Source organism: Podarcis cretensis (genome assembly GCF_951804945.1).
Source record: "Podarcis cretensis genome assembly, chromosome: 4".
Classification (NCBI taxonomy): Eukaryota; Metazoa; Chordata; class Lepidosauria; order Squamata; family Lacertidae; genus Podarcis; species Podarcis cretensis.
In genome coordinates this window covers 103,949,815-103,976,991 of record NC_137173.1, presented here as the reverse complement: position 1 = coordinate 103,976,991, position 27,177 = coordinate 103,949,815, and the positions used below count along the sequence as shown (strand labels likewise).

At 40.3% G+C, this 27,177-nt stretch overlaps 1 protein-coding gene across 5 annotated transcripts in view; it reads left to right on the top strand.

Moving 5' to 3' along the window:
- TDRD3 (tudor domain containing 3) overlaps nt 1-25,855 on the top strand; it is a 62,336-nt gene extending 36,481 nt beyond the window's left edge. For all 5 annotated transcript variants that reach the window (XM_079972620.1, XM_079972621.1, XM_079972622.1 and 2 more), the window contains exons 11-14: nt 1,563-2,395; nt 3,675-3,800; nt 21,754-21,879; nt 25,632-25,855. In XM_079972620.1, the coding sequence (XP_079828746.1) occupies nt 1,563-2,395; nt 3,675-3,800; nt 21,754-21,873 (1,079 nt within the window). In that variant the 3' untranslated portion in view covers nt 21,874-21,879; nt 25,632-25,855. The remainder of the gene's footprint in view (nt 1-1,562; nt 2,396-3,674; nt 3,801-21,753; nt 21,880-25,631) is intronic.
- The last annotated feature ends 1,322 nt before the right edge of the window (nt 25,856-27,177 follow it).

Here is a 27,177-nt window from a genome sequence, read left to right as displayed (position 1 = left end):
TCCAAAATTACTGTCAAATACAAATAGTCTGAAGTGACAGGGTAGCAAAATTACACCAGTCCACTGACTTACCTGTCTCAAGGTGGACTCTGACTGCAACAGTTCTAATGAATGTTTTTTGTCTGTGTTCAGCCTAAAATTAGTAAAATTTGCTAGGGAGATCAACCAAATTAGATACCTTGTACACTCAAGAATTCCAGCAAAATTTCAGACAGAATTAATTAAGCAATATAAACAATTGATTTGAGAAGGGGGGGGGGGAAATCTAATATTATTCAAAGCAAAGCATGCACCTTCAGATTTATCAGAAGGTCAGCAGTTCGAATCCCCATGACGGGGTGAGCTCCCGTTGCTCGGTCCCTGCTCCTGTCAACCTAGCAGTTCGAAAGCACGTCAGAGTGCAAGTAGATAAATAGGGACCGCTCCGGCGGAAAGTAAACGGCGTTTCCATGCGCTGCTCTGGTTCGCCAGAAGCGGCTTAGTCATGACCTGGAAGCTGTACGCCGGCTCCCTCAGTCAGTACAGCGAGATGAGCGCTGCAACCCCAGAGTTGTCTGCGACTGGACCTAACGGTCAGGGGTCCTTTTACCTTTTTATCTTACCAGGTGCACCAATATATGAATTCTTTTCATTTAAAGCAAGTGTTTGACACAACAAAGAAGCAAAAGTTTATGACTTCTGCTTTTATACTCTCTGCTCAACAGATGGGGTTTGCTTCGCTTACTATTTAAGCTAGACCTGCACAAGATGAAGCCTGTGAATTGTTTATAGTCTCTTTCCTGGCCATTTCACCCCTCAGCCCCCTGGATTTAAACTACTTTTAGGCTTGTGGCCCTTTCCTTTCTCCTTGATGGAGTTAAGAAGTTACAGCCATTCCGTGGTTCAGAGGTTGTGGTCATTCCATGAAATACTTTCCTCTGATGCATTGTTTTCATTCTCCCTTACTCGATTTGCCAGACATTTGAGTTGAGCGGACTATGGTTACCTGCAAAATAAGAAACATCCCAAACCACGAACCCTTCAAAGCATGGTCTGGTAGCAGTTGCTGTTAGCGGTAGCCATAGTTTGCTCTATTAACAGCTTCGAAATCAAGAGCTTCTAAGTGCTTATCTTTAGGCGGCTCATCCCCCAGTGTTTAACTCTTGTAGCTTGTGAAAACATTATTCAGGTTAATGCCATATGAACACTTTCCCACGTGTCTTGCTAACATAGATTATTGACACGCTTCTTGATTGCACCTTATAGAATATTTCTATGAGAATGTTCTATGAAGTTTTATTCTGTTGTTATTTTATTATTATTTTTAACCCCCTTTTTAATTTCATGTGAATTCTTGACTTTTATGTGTAATTTTGGCATCCAAGAATCTTTGCTGAGAGGCAGGATATAACTAAAATAAATATAGGTTGAGAGTGACAATGTGACCTTAGACTCCATGTATTATTTATACACCAGATGATCAACTACATATCAGTTGTCAAATATCTAAACTGTCTTTAGGAATTAAAATTGTTTGATACTGATTAGCTGTGTCACTAATAACTGTTGTTTTTCTTTTGTAGAACCAAAGTTACAGATGTCACTGCAGCATCAGGGGCAGCACAGAGTAATGAATGCTGAGCAAAATGGCATAAAAGTATATAGTCAACAAAGGCATGTTCCTCGAAATGACACCAGGCAGCCAAGGAACGAGAAGCCACCTCGTTTTCAGCGAGACAGTCAAAATTTGAGGCACGCCATGGAGGGGAGTGTATTAATGAGAACCAGAGCTTCCGAAAGACAAAATTCTTTGGGCCCTGAACAATGGATTGAAGAGAGAAATAGGTGTGATAGACTTTATGCTCGAAAAGATACTTCCTATCCCACAGCTGTTCACCCTGGTGACTTTCATTTTAAGCGGGACATCCCAGTGCAAAGCAGACAAGGAAAAGTTGCATCACCCATGGAAATGAAAGAGAATTCTGCTGCTCAAGATGCATCTGACAACAATAATCAGAAACAGGGAAGTAGGGAAAACCAGATACACCATCCTGACAATTTCTATGATAGGAAAACACTAATGCTAACAAATGAAACTTTAACTGGCTTAAAAAATGAGCAGCACTTTGGTATGAACATAGATTATCAAAACCCTGTTAGAACTGATCGTTTTAGTTCTGTACCAAATGGCGATGTGGAGCATTTTCAGAAAGGAAGGAGAGTTGGACCTATTAAACTGCCTGCACCCACCATGGCCACAGCATTTGATGTAAAAATGTATTATGATACTGGGCCCAAAAAGAGATCTGGACCCATCAAACCAGAAAAAATGGTGGAACCATCTACTTCAAGAGAGTATGGGAAAAGCTGGCAACCAGGGGATGAATGTTTCGCCCTTTACTGGGAAGATAACAAGGTATGCCCTACTCAAATCAAGTCAAATTCTGTTGCTTCTGTTTTACGCGCAAGAGGCATCTTTGTACTGTCAAACATTGGCTGTTGTTTTGGGGAAAGGGACGTTGATAAAATATCCCTGTTTATTATGTATTTTGTGTTTTTTATATTGTGGTTTTGTGTTGTGAACCACCCTGAGATATATGGGCTGTATACAAATTTAATAAACTATAATAAATAAGAATAGTAAATAGTTTGCTTCCTGGGTTTGTAAAGTTTTTTCATCCTGGCTTCCTGTCCTTGGTGGCACTCTGTTGGGTTGTGTGGAACTAAGATTTTTTTTGTCATATCTGTAGTAATGGGTGTTCAGAGGATATTTCCTTAAAAGCAGTAGGCTTGAAGTAATCCTGGGTAATAGGTGTGACACAGAAAGTGGGACTCCTTAAGAGTGAGTTTTCTCTGAATACAGTGGTGCCCTGCAAGACGAATGCCTCGCAAGACGGAAAACTCGCTAGACGAAAGAGTTTTCCGTTTTGGAGGTGCTTCGCAAACCGAATTTCCTATGGGCTTGCTTCGCAAGACGAAAATGTCTTGCGAGTTCCTGCGGTTTTCCCCCCTTCCCCCCCCTTTTCTAAGCCGCTTATCCGATAAGCCGCTAATCCGCTAATAGCGCTAATCCGCTAAGCCGTCAATGGGCTTGCTTCGCAAGACGAAAAAACCACTAGACGAAGAGAATCGCGGAATGGATTCTTTTCGTCTTGCGAGGCACCACTGTAAGTGATCATGAAGAGACAGATGTGCAGCCTTGCTTTTCCCTCTGTACAAAGTGTATAAAATGTAAGGCACTTGAGCAATTTAAAGATATTTTAATTTTTAAACAATAGATTATATTTGCATATTTAGTAAAACCTTTAAACTTGAACTGCAGATGCCTTTTTAAGAATCAAGGATATGAAAGAATATTTACAACTGATAAAATCAACCATTCATTTTTAGGGTGATTTGTCATCTTTTAATTTTTAATTATTATTTTGTAGTATGTAATGCAGTTTGCCAACTCACACCTCACTGATTAAATTGTCCCCTATCATTTAATCAGCTAAAGTATTTGTTGATTAAATTGCAAATTTAAATCTTTCACTAGGAATGTTTTAAAAGAAAATGGATAAAGTTACTATCGGCTGTTTCTTATACATTTTTCCTAATCCTATTACAGATTGGTTTTTATTACATGGTTTGTGAATATATTGTTGCTTTTGCAACTAAAATATGTGAACTTCTGTTTTAAATGTCTTTTCCAGTTTTATCGAGCAGAAATTGAAGCTCTTCATTCCTCTGGGACAACTGCAGTTGTTAAGTTCTGTGATTATGGAAACTATGAAGAGGTGTTACTAAGCAACATCAGACCCATTCAAGCTGACACCTGGGTACGTGATAATAAATTGTATACAAAGAGATAAAGTGCATAGTTCATACGAACAATGAAGCCATAAACAGATGACTGGTAATCGTTCAGAGAGTTTGAAGTAAAAGCCTGAAGAAGAGAATTCTAGAACTGGTTTAAGACCTTCTTTATTACATATCCATCCATAACAATGCCTTAAAGAATCTGCATGTGGTCTTACACTCATGTAATAAAATGTAAATTGTTCGGGCAATATTCTCGAGTCACTAGCAAAATAATATTTATATGAAAAATTAACAGGATGCTTTTTAAATTTGCTCTGTCAAATTAAGGGTTCTTACTGACAGCTTCCATATGGTTCTGTTTTAGTTTAGGAGATGATGAATTCATAAGTCTTAAATTCTAAAGGGTTTTTTAATCTATCTGTATGTACAGGTAAAATTAGAGCTGCTTCCACCATTGTTTTAATTGTGCTCATTATTTTGACAAATGCTACTTAAGTATATTAGATAGGTACAATAACCATAAAGACCTAAAGTGCTTCATAAAATATGCCATTCTAAAAGGTCTTATACAACATGTTCATGGAAAGCTCTATTTAGGTAAAACTAGAGTTTAAGAAACCCTTTTGTTTAGTGCACGTTTATTTAAGAACAATTGGGTTGTATCCAGTGAAGCCCAAACTGCCTCCCACTCAATTAATTCTCAATTTCCCATTCACACTGCTCCCCACTCCCGATCCTAGAGAAGCATCCATGCATGAGTACAGCATTGGTTACCACCCACTGCTTTGAACTCCATTTTACTAAGACTGTCTGTATAATTGGCTATGATGACACTTTATAACTATCCTGTTAATGGTACACAGAAGAGTGAATGCTTGAATTGGCTTTTACATTTTCAGTCCTTTCTGTGCTCTCTTTCTGAGTTTCTTTTGACAACCCAGTAGGAAAATTAAAAATCCATTATGGTTTTTTATAAATTTTATGACTTAACATAGCAGTTCAAGTAGTAATTACCAGAACTCGTGCTACATTTTTTCATGCTGCTGATAATTCCTCACATTTTATTCTCTTTCATATAGCTGCAAACATATTATGTAAAGTGGAGGACCTTGTTTTTCTTTCCATACAAGCTTCTCTTAGTACTAGCTTCTTCTAGCAAAGAGGTTTGTTCTGTAATTCAGGATGGGGACAGTCAACTGATGTCTAGAGTCTCCTGCTCTTTTCCGTCCTATCAGATTAGCTCTCAGATTCTCTGGCATCCAGCCCAATCTGAAATGTATCATGTACTGTCACAGTCCCTGTTGTGGGTCCCCATGCAGTTCTTCTTGCACAACTCCCAGATTTCCAGACGACATTGAAGTAGGTTTAGAAGCCATCAATGCTGTCACACATCTCTGCAGGATCTCGAGATAGGACCCAGGAGCATTATGCATCTCATGGTTTCTAGCATCTTGGTCCTGTGCAACATTCAGAGCCTCAGTTGGAGGCAGCAAAGAACGCTGCAGGCCATATTGTGGCAGCCACTGCAAAACCCAACTTTTGTCATACCTGTTTCCTGGCCTAGAGACCCAGCACACTCATCATTCAGAATCTGTTTAGTTTTCAGATGTCCTGTGGATATCCAGCAAAGAATTTGGGTCATTTCAGGATGAAATAAGAGAACCCACCCAAAGCTCTCATTTGTATTGATGCATTGCTAAAGATGAGTTATGCTAGTTCAGTGTCCGTCTGATTATGGGCTTGGTCAGCCTGTTGCCTGATCTGAGGGACATCACTGGGCTTTTGTTGCTTGTGGTGGCTGCAGACATACCAGTTCCAGGCAGTGTGCTTCATCATGATACTATGGCCATGCACAGTCTCTAGCATCAGGAGGAAAACTGGTAGGCAGGCCTGAAATAGCAGCAGCAGCTGCAAGTAGCAGGTGAAAATACAAGGACAGAGAAAAGAGAGAGGAAGAGGCTCAGTGAGTTGGAGGCAGTCTGTTGAAGGACAGGTGTGTGTGCCACACCCACCCACACCCGGCGGTGGCCTTTTCTAATGGTCTTGCCTCAAATTTTACATAATGAAGATACTCATAACACACACACTTAAATTGACAACAAAGCAACATAAATAATGCACCCTTAGGATTTGGTCGATTTGGAGAGTGCATGTAAATGATGCTCTGGTTGCAGAAGGCATCCAGCCTAGTCTCCAAACAGTGGCCAGTAGGAGAGCTGTCCCTTGCTTTGTTTGGATCCTGCAGCTGGAGGTGTACTTAGAAATGGCATTTTTTTATTTTTGCTTCCTTACCATGGAATTGAGTAATTTCCATTTTGTTGAAAATAAACAAAAATGGATAGTCTTTTAAAGGTTTGATCCTGATATGGTTCTAACTCTTAAGCTCTTCACAATATCGTTTGAGTCCTGGCAGAAGAAAAATAGCATACAGTGATAAGGAATACAGGGAAAGAATGTTACTGTAATAAATGCATTTCAGTTATATTAAAAGTAAAAGAAAGGGCTATATGAATTCTGTATATTTCCTAAAGCAATAAATGTGAGATTTTGAATGAGTTCTTTTCAAGCAGACATACAGGTCTTTCAATAGAAAATGTAGATGAAGAAGCTTGCACTTTCCATCGCTCAAGTATTGTTTGAACGTTGAACTTGGCTATAGATATGTACCCTTATATATGCAATCCACTGTTGTGCTAAATGTAGCAGTGATCACAAAATAAAGGTATATGTTTGCAAAAAGGAGCCCAAAATTAAATGCCATCACAACAATAAACTTTTTCTTTTGCAACATTTAAAATAAATTTGAAAAGCATGCATTGTTCAGAGACTTCAGGCTAAATTAAGTCTGTTCTGTAGAAATGTAAAATAAACACAAGATAACTTAAACCTAAAGTGTTATGTTTTTCTCAGATTTCAGGAATACATTGGTTACAAATGATTATGCACTTGTCAGCATCTAATTTCATTATCAGTACTAGTTTTTCTTCTTACTCTCATACGTCCGTGTGCTTCTCAGTAATCTCTAGCATTTGGCTTTATTTCTGGAAGTAGAACTTAAGCATCTGGTTATAATATAGCTGTTTATGGTTGCTGTCTAAGAGTACTCTTAACCCTACAGTAGCCCAACAGAAATAATGAGGTACTTTCAAGTGACAGTGCTTCAATAATGGAGCACATCTTTTCAAACAAGTACCTCTTGCATCAGTCAGCAATTTTGAAACTTTTCATCTTCAGAGAACACTTCACTTCAACATGCCTGCCAAGGCGCTCTTGTGCATTGCAGAGGATTCTCAAGCATATTTTAGGTTGCACACAAACTTCACAGGAGGCACTGGTTAGGCCTGATGAGCTGCGTGTGCCTTAGAACAAATACACCAAACATTTGGAAGTTAGTTATGTTCTGTCAGCCTTTTAGTCATTACAGAAATCTGAACATTAAGTAATACTACTGCATATCTGAAGTCTCTTTCCAAATTCACACACTTTAGTTTTAGCTTATTGGTAGTATGTTGGCAACCACCAGTAAAATAAGACAGTGAATTGGCAGGAATGCTCTAGGTAAGGGAACATATCCTTGTCCACATGAGCAAAGCTGTACTTTGTGTATATGAGGATAAGTGCTTCTGTGTCCATCCCACAGAGGTGACCCATCTGAGAGTGACTTCTCTTATCAGGGTATCTGGACCATCTGTGTTACACTAGAGAGGGGTAAGGAGAATTTTGCTACCCACAAGGTGAAGATTATGTGTGGTAAGATGATCATCTGTAAGGCTCCTATTTGTAATAGGAAGAAAGTGAAACATTAGAAAACAGTTCATATGCAGTTGCTGTGTGCTGGTTACCAGGAACACAGTGCCCAACCTTTGTGTTGTGTTTTGAATCGTACACACACACACACGTCAAAATCACTCTCCATGAACTCAAATTGGGTTAGCAACCTTATTATTGAATAAGTAGTGAGCTGTTATAGGGGCCTGTACTGCTGCTCTTGAAGGTTCTTAACAAGGGCTACACGTCAGTTTAGTGGTGTGTGGGGAAAAGGCTTTTAGCATAAACAATAAAACTTTGATTTAAATGTACTTCCTGTATTAGCAGTGAAATGTGAATCTTGCCTTCATTTACAATTAGTTTCCATAGTAGCACTGAAAAGTGACTTTGAAACAGTTCTAAAAACCTGTTTTCTGTTGATTTGACTGCAATGAAACTAGTGCCATGGGTGCAAACCATACAAAGTGACAGAAGGGTATATATGATTTTTGAAGAATAAAAACCTACTTCTACTTACTAGGCACGGTTGACATAAAAATGTGTGTTCATTTGGGATACTGATCTGCTGGCTGGTCAACACACCACCTATATTTGATTAAAGTCAAATATTCCATGAAGTCAAAAATATTGGGTAAACAGTAGCCAGTCTCTCTTCTTGATCATGATGTCATCCAGTAGCCTTGGTGGGAGAGCGAGGCCCACTTCTCCCCAATGCTGCTGGAGACAGGATTCATTTTTCTCACACGTGCATGCATACACACACTGTATATATTAGAAGCAGACTTCTTTACCTCAAAACTCCAGAAAACTGCATATTTCTTTCCAGTTAAGCCATTTGGTCTGGCTTTTTCTATCCATGTGCTGTAACTCACACAATTTGTGGAAAGGCTTCAGATAATTAAAATAGGATTATCTGTCTTTTCAGAAGTCTTAATAGCAATAATCACAAATGATAAGCAGCAGTTATTGGTGAAATCATCTGGTTTGATGAAGTCAGATGAACTACTGTGCCATTCAGGGATGACTTTATGGATTATGTGACATCAGTGCATTAGTTTTATATGGGCCAGTACTTGTGTTATGCCTTGTAAAGTGCTGCTTGTACATCTTAGCATTTATAACTTTGAAGTGAATAGCTGAATGGAAGCAGTAATCACTCGCACAGCCTTCTGAAAGAGATCAGTATGGCTGCAATCCATCTGTTGGTCTGCCACAGAGGTGGGGAACTAGATCTGGCCAGTGGGCTGAATCCATATAGACCCCATGGACCAAGTTTATCACAATGACATACAGTGACTTATTTTTGCTTGTGCAGATAATCATCAGATTATCATGGATGGCAGAGTTCTACACCCAGTGCTTTGTAACCCCTGATGATCATCTGATTGGCAGTGCAGCCATGTCTTTATCTGCCCCACACCTGATGTCATATGTGATGCCAGGTGCAGAGTTTATGGGCATGGTTTGGTCATGGCTTGGACCCAGTTAAGCCTCAGGCTGGAGATGCTCCACCCCATGGACCCCACCCCACTCCATAGACTGATCATGCACTTCTTTCATAGTGGAAGGAGTCCTTGGGACTCAGATACACCATTTTTTATGTGTATGCCTGAAAACTGTATAGTGTGGAGCCAAAACAATAACAACAACAACATTTGTGAGTGAAGATATATAGCTACACTTGTCAGAAATATGTGATTGGCTGTGGCTTTTTGTTTAATTTCCACTTGATGGAAATCCCTATGTGTGCTCTTAGGTGATGTGTTAAATGGCCTTCTGAACGTAACTGGAGCAGAGATGCATTAAAACCACATCAGTGGTGGTAAAACAACAAAGTACTGTGTTATATTCAGCTAAGACATCCCATTAGTGCAAGGATGTTAGCCTGCACAATGGGACTTGGCTTCTTGTGTCTCTCCCATCTGCTGTAGAATGTTGGCAGAACCCTCAGAACAAACTGTGGAGGGAAGGGAAGACATTTCGGGACAGGAGAGGTTAGTGGGACAACATTATAAGATACAACCCTTTTTTTTATTGCTGCATCTGAAATAGAGGCTTAGGGGAAGGCTGGAAGAGGACATGACAGGACGATTATCAAAAATTAAGTGCAAACTATGGAACCAACAATCTGGATTTTTGCACTGAATAGTCTTTGAATTCTGCCAAACCGGTATTTTGTAAGCAGGCAGACTTTGGTAAATTATAGGAATAAGCAGGATTTCAGATACTTAGAAAAGTAAAATTTCCATCAACTTCAGTGTCACAGAGGAACGAAATGTTTCCTCTCCCATTTGGGTGGGCGGGTGGAGAGAATGAAAGATAAATTTTTGGGAGAAAGTAGAATATTTACTATGCTTTTTATCATTTCCTGGTGAGTTTCTATTTCTGCGATTTGAGAGAACTTCCAGGACCTACAGTTGGCAGTGAGGAACCTCAGCTGAATGCCCAAATTAGACCCACCAGGCCACGTTCAATAGCCATAGTTGCCTGCTACTCATCTGCTTACAGTGCATCAGGAATGGAACAGCTAAAGTCATGGTGGCAAAGGAACAACCAGAAGCCTTAGGGTGGTTCTCAGTTGTTTTGTTGCAGCCCTAGCTGCAGTTTACATTTGGCATTGAATGCCACCCTGCTTCTTTAGAGTACAACCATAGCTGCCTTATAAAAGTTGATTGATAGTTGGACAGCCCCACCCACCTGTCAAATGTGGAGGGCTGCATTTTGATCTGGCCCATCCAATGGAAGTGGTTCCCCTAGCCTATGAAACTGTAAGGGCCTTTGTTGTTGGCATCAGTCTGTCTCAAGAGGCAATGAAGTGCGTCTGGGTTAGCAGCACCGAGGTGACATCCCTGGGGCACAAGCCTGGGCAGTGTGTCTGGAGGTCCTGAGCTGCCCAGACAGGACCCCGCCCCCTTCAGCCTCACTGGTGTGGCCTAAAGGAAAGTAGAGCAATGTGTTTGGCACCAGCTTGGCAGACTGTAAGTCTAGAAATTAAGCTGCAGTTGACGACAGCTGAGCCACATCTATTTTAAAAATCACAATAGATGGGGCGAGAACTGGGTCTGAAGGTGAGCTTAAGGTGTTCTGCAAACAGCTCCACAGACCTAATCCCATTCTGTCTAGAGACTTAGCACAGGAATGTTACCATTGGGGGATGGGACAACACTGTAAGGTTTTGTTGGTGCTCATTTGCCATCTCTAAACTTAGAGTGATAAAGAGAGAAACAGTTTTCTTTAGCTTTGCACATGAAGTGATACTGTTAGGAAAATACCTGAAAATTAAAAATTAGTAATTAAAAGGATTTCCAGTATTGGAGATGGAGCAAGAAGCAGCTGCACTGAAGGTAGTCAGGCATATTTCAGTTTTGCCAGTTAAAATATAGTAAAAATAGAGTTGAAATAAAAGGCCTTCATACCATCTTGGCTTAGGAACAGGCTTCCCTTCATGCCATCAACATTACCCAGAAACAGAAGAAATGAAACCTGTTAACTGGAGGCAACTGTGATCTAGCAGCATACACAATAAGCACTTTTTTCTACAGAGGGTTGAAATTACTTTGGAAAAGTCTGTTCCCTGGCCTCCACTGATCACATTATTAAGGACCATTAGTACATCTAGACACTTGAGTTAGCTTGATGATACTGAAGTACTCAGCAGTGTATCATCATTATACAATTCCACAGGAACTAGACAAAGTTAGCCACAAGAAACTCAGGTCATTTTAAAAACTAAAAGTACAACCCTCAGGTTTCTCTCTCAGAGTATTTCTGAAAAATCAATAGCTTCTGATTCTGGAATTCCATTTTTATCTTCATGAACCTAACGAAAGTGAATATTTATTGAGGCTGAAAAAAGCTTTTTGTTATGCATGTTAGCTTCTTTTTTTTCTTTAAAAAATGGTATGCATATTTTGAAACAGCTGTTTGTTTCGCGTGTCAATAGGAATATGAAGGTTGACAGGTTTTGAATTTTACACCTCTAGAGTAAATGGGATAGATTGCCTTATAGATTGTCTTAAATGGTCACTAGAAAACATTTTGAGGGCATAATCAGCAATTAATAGCAGTATATTTAAAAACTTTGCTTGCTTTAAAAATTATTTTTTCAATGTTTACCCAGATTTAACAACCACACACTCTTAATGCACAAAACACACATGCAGGTACATGTGCATGAACACATCTTTTATTTATTTTTCTGGGCCTTCTCTACGAGGCAGCAGTTAGGGGATGAGAGATGTAGCAGTGCAGCATATAAATAAAGGAATTTGAACAAAATATCTCATTATTTTCAGTATTTGTGCTTCACTTCATCCCACAACACTCCCCAGTACAAAGGCATATTATCCAATGTTATATAGGCTAGCTGTTTGGACCTAACACATTGATTCAACATTGATTCAAAAAGGGTTCATTTTTTCAGGTGGAAGGTATTCCATTCTGAAAGCTATTTAATTTTGGAGTCTGTTATGAGCATAGAGTCCCAATCATGTCAAATAACACTTGGTATAGGCATAAGCTGTGAACAGCCTGAAGTCAGAATTAGTCTAGTACGCAAAACAAGATGGTTTATTTGATTGAATTCCTTCAAGTATAAATTACAAGTCCTTTCTAGCTTTAATTCAGTTCTGTTTGCTTTTCAGAGAGATCTAAAAAATTCAGTAGCTTTATCCTTTTGAAAGCATACTTGTTTTAATCTTTAAGACATTGGGAGAAGAGTTTATTGAGTTTTGAGATGGAGCCTTTTCTAACTTGTTGAATACATCATAAATGAACCACATTTGGATGTCATGCTGAACTGTGTTTTAGTATGTGGAGAATAGTCCTAAACTCATCCAGTGTTTGCACACTTCTCCTATCATCCCATAAGTTCAAAAGGAGGAATTCCGAAGCTTCTCCTTTTTCTTTAGGATATCACAGTTTCTTGTGTCACTTGGAGCTAAAAAATAAGCCAGTTTCAATTACAGTTCCTTGTATGGAAGACATGGGAGGCTGCACTTAACAAAAACCAAAAGCAGGAGCTTTCAAACAAATCTCAGCCTTGTAGGAAGGAGAAGGGAAGGCAAGAGGAGCATGTCAACTTAGGAGGAGGCTAAGCCCTTTCACAGTGCATTAAACTCTGGTTTAGCATGACATTCAAATACAGCCAGTATCTTGGCGACTTGATATTATTCAGGTCAAAAGACCTGTTGTGGAGAAAAGTATTGTTCCCTGTGTGGGACATAGGAATGGCCAGTGAAAACCATGTTGCTGGTGCAAGTGTGTGAGAGGATTATGAGGCAGCATTCATATTTGTGCTGAAATGTGATAATTTATTGATATTATGGGTATGTGGACAGCAGTACATTACTTTTGCAAAAACAAAACTTAAACCCCTAAATGTTTTGTCAAAGTGAACAAATTGTTTTGGAAAAGGACAGCACTTATGAACTGTGCCAGAGGAACAATAGTTGGATTTCTAACCAATCACTTGCAAACAATTGTTATCCTTTCTTCATAGTGAGAGCCTTGATATTTCATATTCTCATTCTGACTGCTAGAATGATTTAAATATGAAAGCATCATGTGTCAGAGCCATTAGAATAATTGAAATGTTAATGGACATGACCTCCAACCCCTGCCAGAAGAAAGCATTAGGCTCCAAACCTATCTTTGGAAAACAGGTTTTCAAATAAGTCTACATTAGTTTGCTCTAGTGAGCATATGGATAGTGAGCAAAGACCAGAACCACACCAAAAAGAAAAACAACTGACAAGTGGTGAAAAATTGGAAATATTCATTGCAAACATGATGAAAAATAAGCACTAAATTAAATAGATATGAATGCAATACAATAGATGAAACAATTTCAGTGGGGCTACTACAAACATTAAATAGGGGGAAAATATAGCTGGTTGCATTAACTGCTTAAGATTAAGATGACATGTAGGAGATAGATGTAAAGACTTTGTGGAACAATGAGTAAATAAATTATTGGAAATTGAGAAAATGTTAATCAAAACATCCTTATTTACCAGACTTTCTTGGGTGAGGTCTACTGTTTTCCATTAGAAGATTCCTGAGCAAATGTAGTCCACAAGGATCAGGAAGAATAAAAAAGGAAACAGAAAAAAAGGAAAAAACTGAAGAAAACTATCATCTTTGAGACCTGACCTGGAAGGAGTACAAGTCTCCTCTTAGCGAACAAAGCAGTGTGCCCAATAAAAGCATAGATTGATTCTTCATTTCTCCAAAACACCAAACCACTGTTCCTGCCTTCATAGAAGGCGGGTTTGGAGAGGAAAATGTCACTGGAGGAAAATCCCATGTGAACTAGAAGTTGTAAGATAAAGGTCGAGAAAGAGAAGAAGGCCCTTTCCCTAAAATAAAAAAAATCATTTTAAATCTGGTTCTCATTGGTTACATCCTCAAATAATTTTATTCATTAAAAATTAATCCTCCATCAATTTGTGACTTACACCAAGATTCTGAGTCATCTTTGTTCCTCCTCTTTTAATTAACCAAAGAAAGGCTTCAATTTTTAAACAAGAAAAGAATGTTGTTTTAAAAAGGAAAAACAATCTGCTAATGTAACATACATACTTTGACATCAAACAATGTCATGGAAACATGGAAAACCCAATCTTAACAGCACTAAAACGACAAAGGAAGAGCAGGAAGAGCAGATATTTTAAATCTAAAATGCCTCATTGCAGCAGGAAACAGGGCATCTCTTCCTTCATTTACGTTCTCTTCTACAGTTTATTTTTTTCTGTCCATTTATGTTATTTTATTTTGGTCCATTCTGCACTGATTGACACCTTCGCTGCCCTCCAGCAGAGCCTATGATGCAATGGGTGGCCTTTTGGCCGTGTTTGCTTTTGGTAGCATTCCACCCTCCACTGATGGGCATGAATGTCTTGTTGAGGGACAAAGAGTGGACATGTACCCAGCCATTGCCAGCATTTCCACCAGGCACACCAAAACCACTCATGCCGTCTACCATGTGACATTGTGAGAGCAAGCCTCCTTGGTGCTTGACACTGATGCCAAGATTTCCAACTGCCACAACCTTTGGCATTTCTCTACTTTGGTTCCATTCATTTTGTTGTTGACAGCAAACTTTTTTCAGACTGAGAGGTCACGAGTTTCCTTTGACATGCCTACAACACCACACCTTAGGGACTTGACCCATTCTCAAATTTGAGCATGGCAGTTACTACTTCAGTACTGATGATGGGTGTGGAAAATATCACACATTTGGTTCCTCAACATCAAATGGGGTCATGACCTGGTTCATCAGCTGTAGAAATCCAAAGCTAAGCAATCTTTCTGTTCTTGTGCTTCAGAACCTAAGAAAGAAGATAAAGGGATGTGTTTGCATCTCAGGAACATTTCTATCTAAGACTATGCAAGAAACCCAAATTTCATTTTCTTCTCAGCCAGTCCTAGATAGGCTAAGTCTGATCTGCCCTTGTTTGGTCCCCAGTCCTATACATGTTGCATTAAAAGGACTCAGTTGAAGTCTAGGTCATCAGGTTGATGTATGAAAGAGGGATCAAGGATTATATAACCCCCAGACAGAACGATACTATCTTGTCATTCTGACTCTCTTGTATCTGAGACATAGTTGTATACCACATTTTGCTTGAAGCTTTCTGGGATCTTCTAGATTTTGGACATCCAGAGACTATTTACACTCACTATAATACTTGAGAAAGTATCTGTGGGATCCCATTGTCAAGAAGTCCCATTGGTATCAGTACTTTGCTCCCTGCCATACCATTAACACTGCAGCTCATCAGGGGACTTTTGTAGATGCATCCAGGGCATGAGCCATTTTTGTCAGGGACGGGGACACTTAGCACCATAATATCATTACAGGAGCAGATATCCTTTGGGCCACAGGGAGTTAATATAAATCTTTCAATATGAGATCTGTGGTCTGACAAATCTATGCCTCCAAACATATGGTGGGTTGTAGGCCATGGCAGGTGCTGTTGCCCTCTGCTTCCATACTTTGCTAAACTAAGTGCGGCATAACCAGGATGCCTGATCCCACACTGAAGGCCTGCCTTTCAGTGGGAAGGGATTCATCAGTTCTAAAACTAATGTGACATTCTGTACTGAAGCTCCATACCTAGGCCCACAGTGTTCCATATGCCCTTGTCATGGAGGTTTCTCCAGATGTCCTGGATCTCAACCAACAGAGGCACAATTATCCTGTTAGTCATCTTCACTTTGATCCAAGAGGTGTTCCCATCTGTGAAGTTCAGTTATCTAACCATCCCAGGGCAGCAGATATCCCAAGCATCTGTTTTGACTTGTGACATGTCATAGTTGGGAGCTATACCCACCAGCATTTGGGACCAGACTCTGGCACTTCTGCTTGGTGTGGCATACTGTCACCATGGTTCACATGCAATATGCAGTTGACTTTTTCTTGCTTCCTGGAGATGACATTTCCTGTTCAAAACTTTTGTCTCCTCTTAAGAGAAATGGATCAGAACCCTCCTCTGAAAGGAGACAATGGAATCGTTATCTGATGCCTTGAGACTTCAGGGCTTCTGTTCACTATCCTGAGAAAGGTCGATGCCTCTAGACAATTGTAGATCTTCTTGACATAATTCCTTCATGAGACCAAGGAAATTCAGGATTGCCAGCATCCTTCCATTCCTTTATGTTGGGAATTTGAACCCATAGACTTGAAGATATGTATTTCCACATAGCGATCTGACACAAACATCACATCCTGCACATCCTCAGGGAGACCATTGCTTCCAACTCCTCCTATTTCTACTGGCCATGGCCCCCAGAGTATTCATAGAATGTGTGACTTCTTCCCACATGCTATTTGGATGGTCATGCACATCTGGCCTCTAGCATACCTCAAAACCTTCTTGTATTGGCTACCAGTGTGGTTGCTGGACCTGCTCACACAGCCAGCTGCCAAAGTGCCTAGGATCCATGACTTCAACTGTGTCACCTCTTCATCTGTTTGAAGAGGCACCTTCTTTAGCATTGGCTCCTAGATATGTTCCAGCAGGGAGTGGGCTCCCATGCCAAATGTCTTCTTCCACCTTTGGGAGTTCAGTGCTCCTTGTGGTGAATGCAGATGATCGACTTGTACTGCTCTTTCACCCCTCAGTCCTTGACTGCTGTAGCTGCCACCAACACTCACTTTTGTGTGGGGTGGGGGCACATTGTGGGACTTATGGTCAAGGCTGTGTGTTCCTGAGTAGAGCCAAGGCTTCTCATACATTCCCCTGAACTACTGGCCATCACCAGAATCTTCAGGTTCTCCTTTTGGAGCCATACCATCCAAGTGGCCTCTGACAGTGTTCCACATAAACAAGCAAACTGGCACTGGTTCAAGGATTCTCCTGCCCTTACACTGGAGTTGTGGAACTGGTGTGTACCTAATGTTATCATTCCTGTGGTGGTTTATATTGCTTTGAAAGAAACTGACCCAGCAGACCACCTGAACCATACTTCATTACTCTGGCAGGTGGACCATTGTGCTTTCCACTACCTATTCCTCTATTAGGAGATGCTGCAGGTAGAGGTTTTTGTCACCTTCACCAACAGGTAGTGCAATGATAGTTCTGCAGCCAGAAGGGCATGTACAGGAGACGTCTGGTGGTGCTTTCCTCTTGAATAACTAGTGATGGGTCAACAAATTATCACTGGCCTTAAGAACCACTTTCTACTAGTCAGCTGTAACATATAGCTACATCATGATAGTGCGACAATATTCATGCAATTACCAGCACAGATATTACCTGACAGAGTTACATAACTCAGTTTGTGATTTAGGGGTAGGTAACCTTTTTTCTGTCTTGGTGCAAGGGACCACACTCAAGTGGTAGTCTTGGCCAAGACAAAGGTAGGTGCGGCTGTTCAGCTGTTCCCAACCACCAGGGCAGCAATGAGACAGAATGAGATCTCCACGGCCTCCCAGTTTCCCCCTCCCCACAATAGAAGAGGCTGCTGGTCCTTTGAGAACCACAGCTTCATGGTGTTCCAGGAACCTTGAGGTAGTAGTTCCCAGTAGTTCCCAGCATATCCTGCTTCCCTCACCTTTTGTGACAGAAATGGCAAGGGATGCAGAATCACCATTGGGAACAATCACTTGAAGGTGCTCTGGATACCTTCCCTTGTCCTTTGCCTTTCCCAAGTAGTTTCAAGCAGTATCCTAAGAGAGCAGTGGTCCAAAACATCCTGTTTGGACCTGTTGAGGAGGCTGGTTCTGGCCCATTGGCTGCTGGCTCCCTGGGGATTATTTCTGACTAAACAGCAAGAATCTTAATGTGATTGTGTTGCCAGTTACATAGATTGATGAGTATATGAATCATTCATGTGATTTATTTGACAGCTGGTATTAATTCCACAGTTTTTGACACCCCCCACCCTTTCAACTATTTAGGATTTTTATTCCATTAAACTAAAAAGAATTACGACACAACTGCAGTTGTTTCTATACTTAACTTGGGGCCAAGCTCATTTGAGCTCTGTGCTGCTTACTTCTGAACATGTAGGTTAACTAGCAAAACATAGGTAAAGGTAAAGGGACCCCTGATCATTAGGTCCCGTCGTTAACGACTCTGGGGTTGCAGCATTCATCTCGCTTTATTGGCCGAGGGAACCGACGTACAGCTTCCAGGTCATGTGGCCAGCATGACTAAGCTGCTACTGGTGAACCAGAGCAGTGCATGGAAACACCGTTTACCTTCCTGCCAGAGCAGTACCTATTTATCTACTTGCACTTTTGAACTGCTAGGTTGGCAGGAGCAGGGACCGAACAACAGGAGCTCACCCCGTCATGGGTATTCGAACTGCCGACCTTCTGATCGGCAAGTCCTAGGTTCTGTGGTTTAATCCACAGCGCCACCCGTGTCCCTCTTAGCAAAACATATTGAGCTTTAAAAAGCCTGGTGAAATGCAACCTTTAGTTTTAAATTAGAAATGGAAACAATCTGACAAAGAATTGTAAGCATTTACCCTGTTAGCCTGAACTTTCCCGGTTAGAAGAAATCCTTCTCAGTTCTCTGAGAGGCTGCAAAGCTTGCAGACCAAAAAAGGATCAAGCTCCACCTATTCACTCCCCAAGTTTGTTTTTAATCAGAGTTATCTGCATTCTCCATTCAATTCGTGCTGGTAAAACAACTGAACAAGTGATCTCCTACAGAAAGACTGTCTGTGCTTCCTCAAAGTCTACACCTTTTGAATTTGAGCTAATCTGCTACGAACAAGCCAGTTGTTGGAGGCCATGGCCATAATGACCCAGGCAATTATGGCCCTCTTCTTAGAACAGCCTATTCCAGTATGAGTTTCCTCTTTTCATCTGCAATGAGAGCCCCAAGAATGTAGCTGTGAACTGGCATAGTACTTTGCTGGTCAGTGTGGTAAGAAACTTCTCACTCGCTAGATGGACATGGTATGTGCCACAAAATGGTCTAGCTGCCACTGTGCCAGAAACCTATCTGCTTCACTGGACAATGTAGCTTTGGGAAAAGGTTTGGGGCACATCAGCAGCTCTTCAGAGTCTTAGGCAAGATACAAGAGACATGCCCCAGTCATTCTGATGAGAGGAAACCAAGTTTTTCTGCTCAAGCTAATGTCTGATCTGATTTACAAAGGCAGGCTGAAATCTATGTCCTAAGCTCATTCTTAACCATTGTCTTAGCAAAGCATTCACATGGCTTAATAGCAACTGTGGAGAATACGCTCTTGTTGCTGATGGTCTTTGGTGGATGCCGAGAGGGCATTTGACAAGTTCACTTGGGGCTACTTTATTTGAAGCACATCTGGTCATAAACAGCTTCAATAACAGTACTATGTTTGGTCAGAAATGAGGTATGACTGCAGACCAGCTCCACTGCCAACCCTCACTTGATTTAGCATGGTCCCAAAGTCTCTTGTTAACCTTATCTGAGAGTGTAGCACGTGCAGTTCCCTTTCAAATATCTGAAGCGAGGTGTAGGGCAACACCTATGCCAGGGCTGGGGAACCTCTGGGTTGTGGGCCTCATTAGGTCTGCTAACCAGTTCCATGAAACCACACATACCTACCCAACACCTCCCATCATATGTGATGTCAGATGTGGGACAGGTAGGGACATTGCTGTTAGCTCACAGTCGTGAGCCATATTGTGTGCACCTGAGGGTTTATTGGCAATGCAGGCTTGCTCTCACCCTTGTAGTGAGAGCAAAGGCACCAGCATCAGCTTCCTTAGAGAGTTCCCCATAGGGAATTCATAACAAAGCTATGCCTTGCCAAACCAGGACTTGAGCTTCAACCCTTGCTTGGCTTTTCCTTTGTATCCCAGTTTGCGCTGCTGCAGAGGAATGCCAGGGTGCTCCCCCACAGGCCAAATGCAGTTCCACACCCCTGGCCCAATCATAACCAAAAGGTTTGAGCCACCTGGAAAAAGTGTAGACTAAAACATACACATGTGCTTTAAGCACAGCAAGAAAAGGATAGAGCTGCATTTTAACCTGCATTTAGAATAATGGGAAGTCTTATTCTAGCAACTATGAGCTAGCTTTTTAGGTCACTTACTAATTTCCTCCTCTTTTCTTTGCTTTTAATCTTTCTGACAAGAGGTTGTACTATAATTTAGAATAAGAGGTGGGGAAGCAGATGGGAGACCAAAAATTCAAGTTTAAATTTAAATTCATGCTCAGTGGTGATAGCTAAGGCAAGGCTTAGTGTGTCTTGCAAGCCAGTGTTTTACACTTGCAGTGAGCAGTAAGCACCCAAGTGTTCAATGGAATTTCCTCCAGAAACTACATAGGATTGCAGTCATTCTGAGCCTCATAAATAGTACATACAAATGCTATGAACTCTTGTGTGTTCTTATCTCTATCTATCATCTATCTATCTATCTATCTATCATCTATCTATCTATCTATCTATCTATCTATCATCTGTCTGTCTATCTATCTATCATCTATCTATATCTATCTATCATCTATCTATCTATCTATCTATCTATCTATCATCTATCTATCTATCTATCTATCTATCTATCTATCTATCTATCTATCATCTATCCAAAAAATCTAAAAAAATGTTTAGGGGTACTCTCATTTTCCTACTCATATTGAAATACTGCCCCTCAATGAGGCCAGACTTAGATTCACAAAATGTTTAGGGTTATGCGACCTCTGTGACCCCCCCCCCAAAGCACTGTATCTATATATCATCTACATTCTACAGTATCTCTGTATCTATCATCTATCTATGAAGGCATCAACAGAACAGCTTGCATTTTGGGATTCTTTTTGGGGCATGACTATGGGGATTATCATGGTGAGCTTCCAATTCAGTAAGGAGCAACAATTTACGGCCAAAAAACTATAATTAGTATTAGTTTTTTAAGTGCTTGCTGTTGAATGGCCTTCTGTCACATATGATTTTGTTGAGATTCCTGCTTTTCAGGGGGTTGGACTAGATGACCCTCAGGTCCCTTTCAACTTTACAATTCTATGATTCTATGATTTTGTTTATGTGTGTTCCACCTTTCCTCTGAAGAGCTCAAAGCAACATACAGTATATGGTTGCCCCCTGTCCGCACTCCATTTATTTTCACAACTCTGTGAGGTAGGCCAGAGTAAGAATGTGTGACTGATCTGAGCTCACAGGAGTTTCAATGCTAGGTCTTCTCAATTCCAATGTGTCATTAACTTGTGCACCATGCTAGCTAATCACTCTGAGCCAACCTCAAAGTAGTGTGGGACATACATATAATTATAGTTTTCAGAGCTTGTCTATTTATTCATTACGGACATTATATCACAGATAGGGTTCCTACAGAAAGAGTAGTCACATTTTAATGTTTCACGTTTTCATTTCATCTTTGATGCTTCTGTGTTGGATCTCGCACATTAAGTACTTGTCACTCCAATGCCATGTTTTTAATCATTAAAAGTCCCACTAGTCACTTTTCTGGCCCTTTTTTGCAGATTAGTTTGTGTAGACTTTTGGGGGGAAAGATGTTCTATCTGTACGATTCCTTGCTACACATACAGCCTCTCCCTGCTGCTTCCAGTAACCAGATTTCACTTCTCAGGCTTCTGTCCTTAAGAAAACATTAGTGTGATCTGGCCCAGCCATTCTTGTAAGGGCCATTTTAGCTAAAGATCTTTTTGCCTAGAAAGGGAACTTCTTTCTGTATAATTCTGTCAGTGCACACTTTTAAATAATGTTGTTTACCTGCAGGAAGAGGAAGAATTGGCTTATGAACAAACTTTAGAATTCCGAAGAGGTGGTGATGGACAGCCCCGGCGGTCAACACGGCCTACTCAACAGTTTTATCAACCTCCAAGAGCTAGGAACTGATAATGGGTAAATACTGATGATGGTCATGCAGGGTGAAGGGGCGGTGGGGGTCGTGCACAAAACCTTTTAATATTTGGTTGTGCAAACATTTATCACTTCCTGGAATAAGAGAATAACTCACTGAAGTTCTGTTGGAACTTACCTGATGCTGCGGGGCTGTCTAGAAATTTGCACTGATGGGGCTACTCTTTTGAGTCAGCTAAAAATTACTAGTCGTGGAGATAATCTCTGAAAAGGAATGGGTATCTGAGGCAAATGTGGTGGACCTGGCTAAAGCATTTTGTTTGTTTTGTTTGTTTTTTTCTATACCGTCCTGTACCCGAAGGTCTCAGGGTGGTTCACATAAAATATCAAATATATAAAATCAAAACAAAACCAACAACCCAATAAAAACCCTCAAAAGAGCCAGCATTTTAAAAAAGGGTATAGGATGTAGATCAAGTCAGGCAAAGGCCTGGTTGAAAAGGAAGGTTTTTGCCTGGCGCCTAAAGGTGTACAGTGAAGGTGCCAGGCAAAGCATGGTCTTGCCTGGATTCCTCTCTGTTCAGTAGATGCTAAAAACCACACCAAACCACAAAGCGGCTCAATATAAATGGTGAGATACTTGATTTGAGAAATACTTGCCAAAAAGATTACCCACCACTGGGTCTGCGGATAAAAAAATGTGACTAAAGCCAGTACATGGCAACCATGGAATTGATTGGTCTAGGACTTTATATTAAGTAACAGTATAAATCTATGCTAGTGTCGATTGGTTGCAGTTTATTTATTTCTTATTTATTTAAAATATTTATATATCTCTGTATCATGAAAATATATCACAGCAGAAATTATAGGGAAACTAAAAGGAGGGAAACCCCAGGAGTATGGGAACAGAATATTATAAGGTATTTTTTAAAAATACTGTTTCCTAAATTAAAAGTATTATATAATTCAATAATAGAGGGTGAGAGGAGCCCACCATTGTGGGAACAATCAATAATTATCTTAATTCCAAAACCAGGAAAAGATTTGAAAAACCCAGAATTGTATAGGCCAATTTCCCTAGTAAATCAAGATGCTAAAATATTGACAACAATAATGACAAAAAGGATGAACACTTTCATGTATAAATAAAAACCAATGTGGCTTTCTAGGAGGAAGACAGATGTCTAGTTTAATAGGACAGTGTAGAATGACCAGTGTTAAAAATGATTATAGAAAGTTTAGGATTTGGAGAATGATTTAAAGGATTAGATTTAGACTTGAGGAACAAAGCATATGTCATGGTGAACGATAGTATAACAGAACAAATAACACAACCTGAGGTACAAGGCAAAGATGCCCCCTTTTCCCAATCTTATTTGTATTGGTCAGTGAAACTCTGGCCAATGTAATTAGAGAAGATGGAAATATGAAAGGAATAAGCAGTAAAGGAAAGGAGAAGATAAGCTTATTTGCAGATGACACCTTGCTAACAACTGAAAATCCATTGGAAAATATGCAGGTAATAGAAGCACATTTGGGGAAAAAATTGGAGAAATAACAGGGTTGTGAATTAATTGGTCCAAATCAGTGATGATGATATTTAATTATGGTGAAGATGAAAAACATTTTTTTGAAGAAAAATAAAATAGATATAAAATTAAGAAATGTAATAAAGTATTTGGGAATAAATATAACAAGAAACTTAGAAAATTTAGAACAAGAGAATTTTAACAAATTAAAGACTGAAATTAAGGAAAAGCTGAAGGAATATTAGAAAATTAATCTTTCATGATTTGGAAGAATAGTGATAATTAAAATTTTGTCTAGAATAATATTTTTTATTTATAATGTTACCAATTAAGATATTGGAGACAGAGATAAAGGGTTAGCAACGTATGATTAATAAATCTGTAATGGGGATAAGAAACCCAGAATTAATAAAAGAAGATGGGGTATAAACCCCAGAAAATAGGTGGACTGGGTCTTCCCAACATAGTTATATTATATAGCAAATGAGTTAAGATATATCATAGACGAGATAATAGAACAAGGAGAGTTAGAATGGTTAGAGAGTGGTACACAGGAAATGAGGGAGAAGTTAGGGAATAGATTTTTCATCAAACCAAATAGGCAGTGGTGGGATAATACTGAAAATCCCTTATTAAGAAACATCGTTGAGATATGGGCAAAATATAAAGGAAAGTTGATACCAGTAAATTTTCCACTAACTCCAGTGGTGATGATAGAAGATTTCCCAGTAAATTTTAAAAAGGCAGGCTGTTCCACAGGATTGGGCCAATGGCCGATGGCTTGATTTCTTCTTGTTGTCAAACGAGTCTCACCAACGACCAAAGACGCAAAATGATCTCAGTGATAGAGCTGGAATATCAGGTGATCCTTGAGGTGTACAGGAACCTTGAGCTTGTCCTGGTGGCAGGTGGGCAGCCAGTGGAGCTGTGTGGACGATGGCGTCACATGTTCTCAGCCAGAAGCTCCCATCAATGGAGAAACACGCAGCCACAGCCCTCGCCCAAAGAGCACAGAATGGCAAGTGGTTTTTGAGGCTGGGGGAGGAAACGAGGGGTGAGAGGGAGCGGAAGTGTGGAATATCCACAAACAGGACATGGCTGGCTTGGAACTTGGACTTAACAGGAGCAATCCATATGGCAACATTTTCTTGTGGGTCCCCTTTGTATCTATTTATCTTCCAAGGTTATAAACTGCCCTTCTCTTTTTTCCATATTTGATATTTAGTGTACTGAAAATACCCTATTTGATGTGTTTTCTTTCCTGACATGTTTCTTCTTCAGAGCTGTAGCCTGTTGGGCTGCTTAGAGACAGCAGTTGCCACCTTGACATGCCCGGCTTTATTGGGGTGCCAAGTATGGCAGCAGAAGCACCTGAGCTGGAAAAACACAAACTACAAAAATGTGGATCCATTGCTAACATGAATGTGGGTGGTGATTTTTGCATTCTTTATTTATTAATTAAATTAGTATACTGCCCTATACCCCCAGGTCTCAGGGCAGTTCACAGGATAAAATCACGATATAAAAACACAGAATACATAATCAAAAGAAAAAAGAACAAACCCCCTCCCCCACAAAAACACATTTTAAAAGGGCATTGAATGTTAGTCAACCAAAGGCCTGGTTAAAAAGGAATGTTTTTGCCTGGCGCCTAAAGGTGTATAATGAAGGCGCCAGGCAAACTTCCCTGGGGAGAGCAATCCACAGATGGGGAGCCACTGCAGAAAGGATCTGTTCTTGTGTTTCCACCCTCCAGACCTCGAGGAGGAGGCACACAGAGGAGGGCCTTGGAAGATGATCTCAGCGTCTGGGGAGGTTCATATGGAAAGAGGCAGTCCTTGAGGGATTGGGGTCCTTAAGGCTTTATAGGTCAAAACCAGCACTTTGAATTGGGCCTGGAAACTAATTGGTAATCAGTGCAGTTGGACCAGTATCAGTGTAATATGCTCAGACTGTCTTGCCCCGGTGAACAACCTGGCCGCTGAACTTAATGAGGAACACTCATTAAGTTAATACCTAACCTACTGTTGGGTTCTTTCTTTTCTCCTGAAATGTGCTTTAAAATCCATCAACAGTGCGTCTTACCTCATAATGTCAAAACATCTTTACCTCAAAAAATAAAAGTTATTTGAGACAAAATTGCAGTTTTTTGAAGCCTGTTTTTATACAACATCTGCTAATTTTGTTGATTAACAATGGGAGATGGAGTGCAAATGACAATGAGATCTCCATGTTACCTTTTTCCTCTCCTCCGCATTTCAGGTATTTGTTGTGGCAAAAGTTCTCAGTGTTCTCCTTGGTGCTCAAGACGTCTCACTTTGCCTCATGGATGGCACTTGATAGAGAAGGCTGGTACAAGCAGGGAGTACCTATAGGATGTATTCAACAGAGACATTTTTTTAAGTTCCATGAAGCTAAACTTTTTACATATGAAATAAAACCATTGTTAATATTGCCATCAATAAAAGCCACCATGATCTACCTTGTCCTTGCTTTGTGTCTTTTTTTTTTTTACTTGGCTGAGTGCAATCCAAATTCCTCATATTTTAGCATCTGAAGAGGTGGTACATTTATTAGGCAATCCTATGGCAAGATGAGCAGTTTAGGATGCCTGAGCTCAGTGCCTAAGCTTGGGATGCCTGAGCTTGGTGTTAAATCCCCAACCCTGTTCAGCTGAAACTACACCAGAGTCATTTACTCTCCCGAGCTCAGCCAGGGCTCAGCTGGCTGGGTTGAAGCTGGCTGAGCCCCGGATGGTGTAAAATGACCAGAGAGGAAAGACTTAGGCTGGTTCTTTTTTTTTATTTTATAAATAATTTTTATTGAAGTTTCCACAAATTTGTAACAGAACAAACAAAACATAAAGAAGAAAAAAACTATAAAAGACATACAACACGTATCATTCCAACTCTTAATTTCATATACCTTTCTTTCCCGACTTCCTCATACCTCCCCTTTCTGCATTCTCATGTCTAGTTAATTAATTAGCAAATCCCTCCCTTACTTTCAACTTAATTTTAATAACACTGATTTTCTTTTAACTTAACCATTACCGCTATTAACCCCTATTCACTGATTTTTGAATATTTCTTTAGATAGTCTTTAAATTTTTTCCAGTCCTCTTCCGCCGTTGCTCTTCCCTGGTCGACTTAGGCTCGTTCTTACACCTGTTCAGCTTGGTCACATGACCTGGCTGTCACAAAAGGACCACAAAGAGATGGCATATGAAGTGTTTAGCAGACAGGTAGTCTTCCAAAGAAATTCAAACAGCAAGTCTAGGACGTAGCGTTTGAAGTGCATCACAAAGCAGGTCCAGGAAGCAGCAGTCTAAAAAGTGTGTCATGTAGTTTTACTAAGGATATTTATAATAACTGGGGGAGGGGAGAGATCTGGCAACTTGCCAGCCCAGCCATACCCTCCTACTCAGAAGTCCAATTAACAACATCTGCCTCTACTGGACAATCAAATACTTAAAAAAACCCCACCCAATTGGAGACACCTTCCTGTGCTAAAAATCAAATTCATTGCACTGGCAACCCAACATAGAACACTATTTTAAAGGACAAAAGGAGCTTACAGTCTAAAATTTGACACAGGGGAGGGAGATGAGGCAGGGGTAAACAGGAAATAAAATTTTAAATGTTTCAATTGCTTGTGGTTAGGTTTAGTTACAGGCTTACATGCCGTAGTGCACAGGAGCTAGGGGATGGAGCCAAAGGTTTACTACTACAGATGAGATTAGAGGCTCAATAGGCCTTTCATTCTGACTCATAATGCTGCTTTTCCACAACACAGCCTGGATTGTCTC